General features: G+C 45.6%; 1 protein-coding gene across 6 annotated transcripts in view; it reads left to right on the top strand.

Moving 5' to 3' along the window:
• Positions 1 to 5,020: 5,020 nt before the first annotated feature.
• Positions 5,021 to 13,213, top strand: part of IQSEC1 (IQ motif and Sec7 domain ArfGEF 1) — a 313,774-nt gene continuing 305,581 nt past the window's right edge. For all 6 annotated transcript variants that reach the window (XM_079964974.1, XM_079964973.1, XM_079964972.1 and 3 more), the window contains exon 1: positions 5,021 to 5,408. In XM_079964974.1, coding sequence (XP_079821100.1) covers positions 5,128 to 5,408 — 281 coding nt within the window. In that variant the 5' untranslated portion in view covers positions 5,021 to 5,127. The remainder of the gene's footprint in view (positions 5,409 to 13,213) is intronic.

Below are 13,213 nucleotides of genomic sequence, written 5' to 3'. Positions count from 1 at the left end.
TTGGCAAGCTTTCTTAATTCATCTGGTGCAATGAAGTGAATAGGCTGTTTAAAGCTCCTGGGAAGAATTGTGATTTCTCTCTAAACACTGCAGGCAGGAACCCAGCAGCATCCAGCAAACCAGAGGCTGTTCTTAGAGAACCTTTAAGCCAGTTTACACAATGCTTTATTTTTCCTGTTTCTTAAGAGAGGCGTTTTGAGGTGATTCTGTCCAGCCAAGGGAAAGTAGCTATCCTTGACTGACAAGTTAACCTAATTAACCTGTTAATGAACTCTGCTCTGTAGATGCTATTCCTGATATCCCCAGAGAGTAGAAAGTGGGGGAAGTTCTTAACAGGCAGATGGAAAATATCTAAGAGAGATGTTTATTATGGTCTGTGTTGGATGCTCCTAAAAGAAAACAAATAACATGACTCTGAAAAGTAAAGGGGTTTGGTTTGAATATTCAAATAAGGACTCAGTTCCTGGGAAAAGAAAATGTTTCTTGTGGTTAAGCAAGGTAGTTAAGGGCACAGAATACTTGCCAAAAAGAGAGAGAGAGAGAGAGAGAGAGGCAGCAACTCTAAAAGACATTGCCCCATCAATATTGATTTCCTATCTTTATAGGAAACCTTTTAACCACAAGACCTCCCAAGCCAGTTTATAATAAAAACAAACTAAAATAATTCAAGTCAAAAAGGAAATCTAAAAAATCCCAATAGTCTTTAACTCAAATATTCTCCTTGTGCTGGTAAGCATCACATGACCAAAGCAGGCAGAACAGCTGCAAAAATAACTTGGTTATTTTTCCCCTCTAAAGAAAGGAACTGTGCCTGCTGAACCCCTATTGGGGAAGCATTCCAAAGAACAATAGGGTGGTATCCAATATTTAGCATAGTACACCCATTGAAATCAGTGAATTTAAGTCTTTTTATTCCAACTGATCTATTAAAATACTGTCATTTAAAAAAAATATTATAATTTATATAGGACCATCAATGACTATTTCACATTAGAGTAACCTAAGCACAAAATTGTAGGAGCATATAAACCAAGGGTAGTATCCAACAAAGTCATCCCATTAGTGAAAGGACTTCTGCACACGAGCTACAATGGCTATATCCTGTATTGTCAGAGGAAGCATGCCTCTTTATGACAGATGCTGGGATGACAAGTAAGGAAAGTGCTGTTGCACTCAGGTTCTGCTATTGGGCTTTCCATGGGTATCTGGCTGGTTCCTATGAGAATAGGATGCTGGACTAGATGAGCTACTAGCCTGATCCAGCAGCCTCTTCTTATGTCTGCCTTCAAAACGAGCCTTCCTTTCCCTGCATGCGCCCACATCTACTCTGAGGGTTACTCCAACACTCCAGAGTAGATTGGGGGGCCCCCAAGGGCATGCAGAGACAGGAAGTCTCATCACACAGGCAAAGCTCCTTGTGGTAATGGAATGACTTTGCTGGATACAAACATGTAAAACTCACTCCATGGAGTCTGCAAAAAGAAAATTTAAAATATCCCAGCAGTGATAAAGGGGGGGGGGGGAAAGTAGAACAAGAAGTCTTGTGGTACTTTAACACCTAAATGCATGAAGTGTTTTCCAGAAAGGTCAGGACACAAATTGTAGAAAAATATAAACATTATCATCAGTGGGCTTATTCACAAAAAACAGTTGTTTTTAACACAGATATTCTGGCATATCATTTACTTCTGACCTCAGTTTTGACAATTTCCTTTCCTCACTCTGCAACCAGAAACTCAGGATAAAATTTCACGTATTTGATGCAGACCATTGGTCTTCATCTTGTAGGTTGGGACCCAGTACCTGGTAAGATTCTGATCTAAGGTGGGTTGAAACAGCAGCATTGCCACCATACAATTATATGCTAAAAAAGAGAGGATCTTAGCATGTTTGCTTAAAGGAGGGTCTCAGATCAGAAAAAGTGAAAGATTTTGATGCAGTTATGAGGCATGTTCAGAATATGAAGCCTCATTCTAATGAAAACTTGTCAACAGGAGTAAGCCCCACTGAACTGATGCCCAGATTCACACTGTAAGTGTTGGAAGGATACTTGCCCAGCTAGAATACAAGGTCAGTAATTATTTCAGATAAGTCAAACCCAATTACCGTATGCACACCTGATAAGGCTATTTCAACAAAACCTAAGGACTGAAGAAGCAAAACTTTCATCCTTTATTTATTGCAAATGTCCATTGAAGAGCACAAGACATGAAATATGTTGGGATTTTATATTTTCTATCAAAATCTAGACATCACCCAGTGAATAATTTTAGGCAGCATATTTATCATTTTGGCTTGCACCCTGTGAAGTTGGAGGCTACATATATCCCCTAGGAGGACAGATACAGCAGATAACATAGTTCTGTTTACAGCATGCTTTGGTTAAGAAACCCATGTTCATGTTAAAACGTGTTGATAACCTTTGGAAGTTAAAAGTATGATTACAGAAAAATTCTATAGCTCAATACTGTTGTTGTTTTTTTAGCTTAGTTTCCTTTTATACAACAGTGAAGTGAAAAAGGCAATTTGAAATGCTAGATATACTTTCATGAGACATTCACAGATTATATATTTTTCTAAAGATAATATTGAAGGCAGCTATTTACAGTCCATTTGCTCCAGAGCAACCACATGAAAGTCAATGGGCCTGCGGTGGAAGGGGTGTTCTGGAGGTGTGTGAATATTGTGGGGATGGGCAGGGGGGAGGAAGTCCTTACCTCCTGGCTCTGCTATCAGCTGCCCTCAGGTCACCTCCGGTGCTGAATCACTCTCTTCAGTCAAGCTGCCTATTCTGTCAAGTGTTAGCAAGAATTGCAGCCCAGGTTCCAGAGGAGCTGACTTTGCAGAAGAGGGGGCAGTGAAATTAGCGAAGCGGCAAAAGCTACTGCGGCATTTGAGTATCAGTAAAAATTAAGAAACTTAGGGGAAGTGATTGTGAAGAAGAGAAGGGGGGGGGGAGGTGATTAGGAAGAGGAAAGGAACGAAGAAAACAATCAAGGGGTCGCACTTCCTGCCTGTCAGCTCCCTTTGGCTAACATACTTCCCTCACTCTTTTTTTCAACTCCCCGAACCAGCTTGTTTTCGATAACCTCTTCAGTCAGAGCGCTGGGCCGCTGCCAAAAGATTCCCCACATGAGCTCCTCTCTCTCTCTCCCTCCAACCTGATGCAGCCTCGACTGAGGATGCAGCGTTCCCACTACGAGGGTGCGAGTGTTGGTGCTTGTGCGTGGAGGGAAGTATTCCCACTCGGAGCAGACCGAGGCGAGGCAGGTTGCTGCTTTGCTAGCCAGCCGTTGCCAACCAGAGGAAGCGTCACTCCAGGCATATGGCTAGAGAGCCGCCGCCTGGAGCGCCGGGTGGCGATGTTTTCAAAACAGCCTCGGCTCTTGGCAGCAGCAGCAGCAGCAGCCTTCTGTCAGCCCATCGCTCTCCATAACATCCCCGCTTCTTTCTCTCTCTCTCCTCCCAGGGGGAAGGAGGGGAGCGGGGCGGGCGGAGGGGGAGAAGAGCGCGACCGCCCGCCCGCTGAGGCATTAGCAATCGGCTTCTCCCTCATGCCATCGCACCCCTCCCTCCTTTCCTCAGAAATTCAATATTCTCTTATGAAATCCGGGAGCAGCAGCAGGGCAAGTTCAGCGCTACCAAACAGGAGGAGAAATTGAGAGAGAAACAGGAGCATGGTGGTCGGCAAGCTGCCTGCAGACGTGGTTGATCTGGCGGGCGGGAGAGCACAAAAACCAAACTCCCGTCGCTGCTGGGATTTGTGGTCGGCCAGCTCGGTGGGGGCTCCGAGCAAGACGGGGACTAAAACATTTTTTTAAGGAAGGGAAAGAACTCGCCCCTCGTATCCCAAACACACTTCGCTTTCTGCACACGCGCAGTAACCTCCCGCCACCCAGCTTACCTGAGGGGCTTCTGCCTGGCTGGGCTGCCCGTCAGTTTCGCCGAGATGCCGCCCAGTTCGGAGCGGGGCGCGAGGTGGGGGAGGAGCGGGGCGCTGCCCTCTCTCCAATCCACCTGCCCGCCCGCGAAGGTGCCGCTCCACGGGGCTCCTCGCGCGTTCCCGCCAAAACAGGAGCAGCTCTGAGGCGACCCGCCGCTGACTCGCTCGCTTCCCCCCGAGGGCGCCGCTCCCCCGGGGGATATCTCCACCCCTCCCAGGCGCACAGGCCCCCGCTGTCGCAGCCCGTCCTGCAGCTATCACCAGCCGTCCCTCCTCCTCCTCCTCCCTGCCCCTCTGGAGCCTGCTTCTCAGCCGTTCCGGGGCGTGTATGTGTTTGTGTGTGGGAGAGAGAAGGGGAAAGAGAGAGGGAGAGAAGCGCTCTGACTGACTCGCCTGCCCGGCGAGGAGGACGCCGCGGCGGCAGCGGCGGCTCAATCAGTCAGCAGGAGGCAGCGGGGCGCTGCGAGGAGCCGCTCGCTAAGACCAGCTCCTCCCCAGAGTCCGCGAAGCCGCGCGACGCCCAGTCAGGGAGCGGCGGCACTTTGCAAACTCCACGCAGGACCCCGCGCACTGGCGCGCGTAGGGAAGCGGCTGTTGCTGCTTAAGAAGAGCAGCGACGGGAGAAGCGGAGAAAGCGCCTGCGTGAGCGGAAGACCGGGAGGGGGTGGCAAGCAAGAGGGGAGAGAGAGACCGACCCACCGACCGACCAGGAGGAGTTAACGAGGGAAGCGGCGGAGGTGAAGGAAACTAGCCTCGAGCGAACCACGGGGTTGTCCGCGGAGACTTTTCCTGGGGTTTTGTTGGTGAGGAGGAGCAGGAAGCGAGCCGGCGGCGGTTGCCTTAAGTGGAGAAGCGGAAGCCCCGCGCGCCACAGCCGCGCAATAGCCGGACCCTCTGGGTGTAGGCGCAGCAACAGCAGCGAGCCCGGCCGGGAGCCGTAGGAGGGCCCGTGGGCAATGGCGGCTCGAAGTACGAGCAGCTGCGTCGGCGCTCCCTAGCCGAGAAGCGGACTTGCAACTGGGCGGGAAAAGGTGTAGCCAGACTGGTGCCTTGGCTCGGCTTGGCTTGTTCGCGCAGCCGAGCTGAGCGTCCGGGCGCCGCCGCCGCCGCCGGCCCTCTCGGCGCTTTGGCCGGCCCCCGGGGCCCGCCGAGGTGTGTGGCGGGCAGCCGGGCTGGCTGGGGCCATGGAGACCCCGGCGGAGAACCCGAGCAAGGCGGCGGAGTACCTCAAGGAGCTCAACAAGATCATCGAGACGCAGCAGGAGCTGCTGGAGAAGCAGAAGCTCCGGATAGACGAGCTCGAGCAGCAAGTGGCCAAGCTGTATCACGAGAACGCCCGCCTGCAGGACGAGCACCAGCGGCACCTGGCCACATGCAGGCTGCTGCTCCTGCAACAGCAGCACGCGGCCCTGCCCGCCTTGCCGCCGCCGCCGGGGGACCTCCAGGAGAACGCCAAGGATGAGAAGTAAGGAAGCGGGGGCTTGCAAGGGACGCCTTGGGGATGGATGCGGGGTGGTGGCAGCAGAGTGTACAAACCCGTCCGTTTGCTGGCTTTTGCCAAACGTACAAGCGCATCTTGGGGCAACTGTGGTGCGGTATAGCCAGTGAATGTTTGCAGTGGGTGAGAGGTTGGAGGTCCGAGGTAGGTACCCAAGGCGGTTTGGTTACCTACGGCGCTACTGGAGGGTACTTGGCCTCCGTTTTCTCTGCACCGAGGGTCGTGGGACAAACGCAAGGAGTGAGGCAGGTTGTGTGGCTACGACTTCTGCGCAATCGACACCCCCCCCGGTTCCTTTTGTGCTTAGGTTTCTGCTTTTACTTGGTTCGTCCTTGTTCTTGACTTCTGATAGCTGCGAGCAGAACTAGGAGGAGGCAAAGCAGCGCGCAGTTCTCTGGCATCCACCCAGTCTTATTTCGCTTCAGCAGCAAGAGTGGCGAAAGCTGCAGCCTCCGACTAAATTCAGATTTGTTGCCCACCAGGGCCGACGGGATTACTCTGGAGTTAGAGCCTCGAGTCTTGCGGAGCTTGCCTGCAGGGGAAAACAAAACTGCCCTAGCGCTGGTCGTATGTTCCTGGATCTAGGGGGCTTCCGAGAGGGAGAGATGTTTGGGAAAGGGATGTGCAGAATCCCGCCGGTGCTTCCTAGTTCAGGAGAAGGGGTTGTGCCTCTAGTCCAGAACGAGGCAGTGTGCTTAGTGGCGTTTGGTTGGTGACTCGGGAGGTGGAGTGAGGAGGAGCTGCTGATCCTGAAACTGACAGAATGACGGTCAGTAAACATTGGCAGGTGGCCACCCCCTTCCAAACTGTGACTAGTTCAAATCTAAACTTGTTGATCTTTGGAAACCTGTTTGCTCTCAATCCTGATTCTATTTACAGAGTGCTTTAATCTTTAATTAATCATGTACTGCTCACTGTGCATGGGGACCTGCTTAAATGCATTACTGCTTAAAGTAAGGCCAATTCAGTAGTAGTTAAAGAACTACACATGCCCGACTCTCTCTCTTTACCTGCTTAAAATAGAATTTAAGTAGGAATGGAAAAGCCCATTTCTCACCTACCTTCACAGATTAAAATGTTTAAGGCATTGGTTATCTGGCTCTTGGTGTCAGGCTTGGCTTTTACGTTTCATGATAAACTTTTGGAAGCTCTTAAAAAAACCTTCCTCATCACACTTTTATAGCTAGCTGCTTGGTTAGTTGCAGTATAGTAAGGAAGGAAGTAGATTTGGAGAAGAATATTTCTGCTTTCTGGGTCTGCATTGGTTCATTGATTCACCCCAGAATGAGGACCTGGGAACACATGCATTCCAAGTTGTGGTTGGCTTCCAGCTTGCATCAACGGTGGCCATTGGCTACTGGCTGGTTGCTGCAAGTTTTTTTGGGGGGAGGAGTGGAATCCAACAACATCTGGAGGAACACAGGTTCCCCATTCCTGAGGTAAATTGAATTAAAACCTTGTGACTGATAAATGGTGTCTTCACAATTGATTTTAGATCATATATCTAATTAACTATTTGTGTTTAAAGTGTTTATTGTAATGGTGGTGACCAATGTTAGATGGCATCTTAAAAAGAGGCATCCCCTTCTGAGTGAGAAGGCAGAAGGTGCCTTCTGATATGGCACCTGTTGTGTGACACACATGCACAAAATTTAAAACTAATCACTGTATGTTATCCTTTAGAATGTACACTCAATGCCACAATTGTTTTTAACTTGGGTAGAATTAATTACAGGATAAATTGATGTAAACTAATAATTGACTAAGAGGGCTCTTTGGTATGCAGTTAGAACCTTGCAAAGGAAAGTGAAGGCTTTCTTGTACTAAGGTTTATATACACAGAGTGTGATGTTCCAAATGTCCTGTAGAGACAGCAATACACATTTATCAAGGACATATCATCAAGTAGTTATTTACATTCCTGCAGCATACAAAAGCTTTTGGTTAAACTACTTGGTTGCATGGATATATTACTAAAATTATACATTTCTTGCAAAGGTCATAATCTTTGTGTTTAATACTGTGTGTACAGATACCATTTTAAAAGAATGAACTCAAAGGAATAGTGTCAATTGCTTATGTGCAGAGCTGATTTCAACCAGGGAGTTAGGTTATAGTGGATTATCTAAAACGACACTGTGCTCTTGTTACCATGTGTTATTCGGTCCCCACAGCTCAGCTCTGTTTGGCAGGCTGTTTAAACTGCACAGTGTAGAAATGTGTTTAAGAGACTTCTTGTTCATATTTTGAATCTTGTCAATGCTCGTATCCAATTCCCCCCATGATAATCACCCCCCCCATTAGATAGGGTGACATGCCTTCTTTAATTATGCAGGACAGTGCTATTCATTTTAGAAAATACAACTTTGAAGAAAGTGTGTTACCAGTAGCTTTAAAACGAATGGACCAGAAATGATAAAATGGTTTGAAACATAATAATAATAATAATAATAATATAATAGTGGAATATGCCAATGGGTGTGTCAGGGCAGCTGCTTCATCAGTTGAAAGGGCATGTGCCTGCTGGCAGGGAAGAAAAGCTCTTGCTTTCATAACAAGAGGACTGTTTTCAAACTAAATTTAAATGAAATCCTTCTAATCTAGCAGCTGAGAGTTCCTTGTATAAAAAGACTGGGCTGGAGACCTTGAGATGGGCTCAGATAGCCCCCCTCCACACCCCAGGTTCCGTCTTGCCAAGTGACATGCTAGAAATCATTTACTACGATTTGATAAGGTATTTCTCTTGACTTGCTAAGGGAGCAGCCTCTGAGCTATGGCCTTGACGACTCGGTCTTTTTAAGTCTCTTAAGTGGATTTGATGTTGGGATCAGAATTAATCTGGGATATTTATGGAATAGTTATAATCGTTCTGAGGTATAGTCTGAAGAGCTCAATGGGAAAGTCCAGATTGCCAGGCTTCTGCAGTCCTGTCCAACACGTAGAAACTCGGGGGGTGGGTGGGGGGTGGATAGGGATGCCTGATACAGTGCGAAGGCATTATGGTAAGATTGCTAAGTTTTGGGAAGGAAAAACTGGTTCTCTTCTGGGTCTCAACAAGCCATCATCTGCCTTGTTGAGCAATCTTAAACTTCTAGGAGCTTCCCGCTTTCAGTGTCAGCTGTTAGAAGCTCACCTAAAATGAGAGTGCCCCGCCATCTGATGCGTTCTGCATATTCCATCTAGGGCAGGAATGGGAACTCCTCACTGCATTCAGCTGGCTCTCTGGATCCCCTCCTTCCCCTCTTCTCAGTGGGGAGGAACTAAATGGGAAATGATTTTGATGTTGTGCAAACTGTATAACTGTAGCCCCTTCACCTGGAAGATCATCAAAGCAAAGGGAATGCTTATCTTAGAAAAGAAGTAGACTTGTGTTTCTTGCAGATATGCTGCAATGTCTATATGCTTTTCAGGCGCATACATGCATTTTCAGGATGCAATTGCATGTTGAAGTTTGATGCTTTCAATAACTGTGATTCAGGACTTGCAGGTCTCCTGTTCGTTAATGTGTTAACTTGCAGGCTTTTAATGAGCTTTCAGACAGAAAAGGTGCTGGAGGTCTTTGGTGAAAATTTTGAAAAATTATGTGGTGAAAATGGACAGAGGAACTTAAGTGGAGTTGTTAAAGAATTAAATATATGGGGAATATCTTTGTGTGTGTGTGTTGACCTGCCTACTTTTGGGTCCAGCCCTATCCACTACTGGAATGTGGTCTTCAGCGCTGGAGAAATTTGGTCCATGGTCCCTTAAAAAAGCTGGTTATCCCAGATACAGGGTATAAGGTTGGTAGCAACCGTTGCCCCAACAATATTGGCTGCTTTTACAGTTGCTTCCTAAGTTAATTTTATTCTTCTTCTGTGTATTGGCTTTACCCTGAGTCACGCGTCTACTGTCTTAATATTCCGCCCCCATGGAAGAATTCCTGATATTAATATTTGAACTGGTGTACCTTTTTCATGCCTCAGATTCCCTTTCCTATCACTTATTTCCCCCCTTGAGAAAATGCATGCACAAGAGACATACATAAATATATCACAGCATGCAGTGGTACATGTGGGTAGGTAAGAATTTATTTATTTATTTATTTATTTATTTTATTTTATTTTACAACATTTTTACTTTGTCTTTCTACCAAAGCATTTAAGGCATTTTAGAAAATTTGCCATTTAAAAGATGATTTAAGAGAAGGAATGGGCAGATTTTGGTATCAACTCTTCCATAGTGTTTCATAATGAAATTACATAATGGTTTGATTCAAGAGGCAGTTCTGGGAAGAGACAAGTCAAATGGGAGGTGGTCTCAGCAGGAAGCATCTTGCTCTGATGCATCAAAGTGGAAAAATTGTTGGTGGAAACAACAGCATTGGTTCCATTCATTAAAAATGTGGTCCCTAGTTAGGTCACGGGTTCTTATGAGGCATGTGTACATTGTTCCCAGTTCATTTAAAAGAGCCAGGGTGGTGTAATGGTTAGAGTGTTGGACTAGGATCTGGAAGAGCAGGGTTTGAATCCCCACTCAGCCATAAAGCTTGCTGGGTGACCTTGAGCCAGTCACCATTGCTTAGCCTAACCTAACTCACAGGGTTGTTGTGAGGATTAAATGGGGAGGAGGAGAAGCATGTGACCACCTTGAGATCCTTGGAAAATTAAGGTAGTGTATAAATGTAATAAATAAAATAAAAACAGGAAATTCTGAAAACGAGAACGAACTTATGGACATATCTTACAAAGAAATGTATAGTGCTTTTGGAGGCAAAGAGGATTTTATAGTCGCTAGAAAAACAATAAGGTCCTGCAAGATTTTTCAGAACTAGCAGTTTGCATGTCCAAAGGACTTTGTGTGTGTAGTGGTGGGGGAGAGATAGGCAAGCAATTAAATGAGCATGTTTCCATAGTCTCATTTTTTAAAAAAATTAAAAAGCAGGGAATACTTCAGTACACTGATACAACATTCATCCTCATTCCATGCACTGACTGCTTGAGCAGAGTTGAGTAATCTCAAGTGTGATGGGGCAAGAGGATTATTTTCTCAACTACAGAAAACTAGTGCTCCCCCCCCCCCCCCCCCGCTAAGGCCTCACCACCAGCCCTTTGCAACTAGGTCCAGGGCCTTTCTCTCAAAAGCAATACTGCCACCATGCCTTGCAAGTTAGCAGGAAGCAGTTTACAGTCATACCTCTTGTTGCGTTTGCTTCACGTTGCGGCTTTTCGGGCTGCGAACACGGCAAACCCAGAAGTGTATACTTCCGGGTTTCGCTGCATGCGCAGAAGCGTTCTGCGCGCTTCGCACATGCGCAGAATCACTCTATTCCGCTCCGCACTTGCGCAGAAGCAGCGCTCTAGTTGTGGACTTTACGGGGTGCGAACGACACCCTGGAACAGATTGTGTCCACAACTAGAGGTACCACTGTACTATATTCTAAGACAAGAAAGATTCTGTTGTTGGAACCTGTAACAACATGGGAATTTTCTTTTTGACTGAACTTTTCTAGGCTGGAGTCAGAGCAGTAGGGAGAGAGCTGTTATACTCTTTCTTGGCATTTAAATTGATTCTAGCTATAATAGTCCCTCATAATTCCCACTGAGGTATAATGCAGTCTCTGAGTGGAAAGGAATGGACAAGAATTCTCTATCCCAATATATCATAAAGGAAATAAAGAGTAATACTACTGACTTCCCATTACTGGGACTCTGGAAAGAAGGAAAGTGTTGTTTTATGTTTACATGTTACTGTGACACAGTAAATAAAAAGGATACTATACCTTCCTGCCATAAATTGTGAAAAGAGAATCCTATTCTTGCCAGAGATGTTGAACAGATATATGGTGAATGAATGTAGAAGGTTTGGGTTCAGTCTGCAGCATCTTCAGTTAAAATGATCTTGGTTGACAGGTGATGTCCACTGGTCTTTAGTTTGGGAACTTTAGCCTTATTTCTATTCTGATACGGCCCCCAATAAACGTATGTGTAGAAGTCCAATTGCTTGCAATGTGGATGTTAGTTCAAAAAGTTGCTTGAAGTTGCAGACTTGAAGGGTAGAGTTGATCAGCGCAAACTATTTCTTCCAAATGGCCCTAAAGCAATTTAGGAGATGAAACGGTAGGACGTCAGATAAATTATTATTACTGCTTAAGACTCTTCATAGCTGCATTTCATGGTTCCCTAGCTAAATACTAGCTGGTTTGCCAAAAGTGAGTGTCTTCTGGCTCCCTTTATGCTTGGCAGGAGATTCTCGGCATGCTTCGAAGTACTTGCTCAGCTTAAATGCCAGAATGGAGCTGAACACTTCTGAAAAGCTGATTGCACATTGCTGATTAGCACAGGGGGCTGATCCATTAGAGCAAGTGCAGTGCTGCCCCACCAATATCAGCCCGTCCCCAGCTGGTTCATGCATGCATATTCATTACTTGATTAACACAACTTCTGATAATGATTTGTTTGTGTGACTGAGACATCACAGATCTTAATACTTGCAGATCACCCAATGTTACATCAGATGCAATTATTTTTTTGAGGAAATCAGTTCACTTGTTTTGCCCTTTTTGTGGTCTACAGACTAATATAGCTGCTTCTCTGAAACTTGAGACTGATAGTGAGTTTTCTCTCGGTTTATGTCATACTAAGGATAGTTTCACATAAGGAAACTCAACATGACCTTTGCTTCAGACATTATTTTGAATGCAAACCCAGCATGAACCAAAATGCTCCTATCTCATTGCATATGCTTCTCTGGTATCTACATTAACCATACAACATTCACTTAAATAGTGGGCAAGAGAGGTTTAAAAACATTCCATGGTGTCTTTAGCTGGGGTTTCGTATAAGTACAGGAGGGTGGGTAGGTAGCCCATGGTGTACCTAGGAGTTTAAAAAGAAAAAGAAAGAACATAAAACTTTTTCTTCTAAAGAAATCAGTGCAGAAATAGTTCCTTGAAAATTAAGAGGCGCTTTACTTAAAAAACAAATTCTTTGAGTGTATTGCATATCCAGCCTCCTTGGCTTCCTGTGCTTGAACTAAAAGTCAGGGGAAGACTTCGTGAAGAAAGCCTTCCATGGGGCTTTTCCAGACCAGGAATGCAAGTGGCTGAGGAGTCTGCAGAATTCTGGATAAATGTTTAATAGAGAGAAAAGCACATGTACCACTCATTACCACCTCAAAATGATAAGGTAAGCTGAATCACATAGCCACTGAGTTTCTAAAGTGATTTGAAGCACCTTGCAAAAGAGGGAGGAAAATGGAAGCCTCAAAACTTTTGAGAACTCCACCCCCCAATAAAAATAATTATGAGCTAAAAGTGGACCTTATCTTAGGGTTGCCATATTTCTAAAAGTAAAAACCACTTTCTTCTTCTTCTTCTTCTTCTTCTTCTTCTTCTTTTTTACAAAAACACAATTTTTAGATTGACTTGCCTACGCTCCAAGACAAAGCGCCGCTTTTCGGAAATTCCCCCAGCTGTCAATTCCACCTTTGAAATCCTGATAATGTCCTACCTTATCTACATTTTTAATAAATGTAAGCTTGGAGTAGAATGGGGAGGAACAAGGTAGAATATTTTATCTAAAATTTGGTAGGGGAATTGGCATCCCCAAATAGACTTCAATCTGCCTCACATCAAATTCTTTGCTTCCTATTTTTAAATTCCAGTTTTTGAAAATATTTGATGGAAGAGACCAGCTGCTTGACCCAGTCATATGTTTCTTGTAATGCCAAGAAAGACAGTTAACTGAAGGCAGTTACTTTACTTTTCTGTGTATGACTAGGTTTTTTTCTTTAAA

The sequence above is a fragment of the Podarcis cretensis genome (assembly GCF_951804945.1).
Source record: "Podarcis cretensis genome assembly, chromosome: 2".
Classification (NCBI taxonomy): Eukaryota; Metazoa; Chordata; class Lepidosauria; order Squamata; family Lacertidae; genus Podarcis; species Podarcis cretensis.
This window is presented reverse-complemented; position numbering and strand designations above follow the sequence as displayed.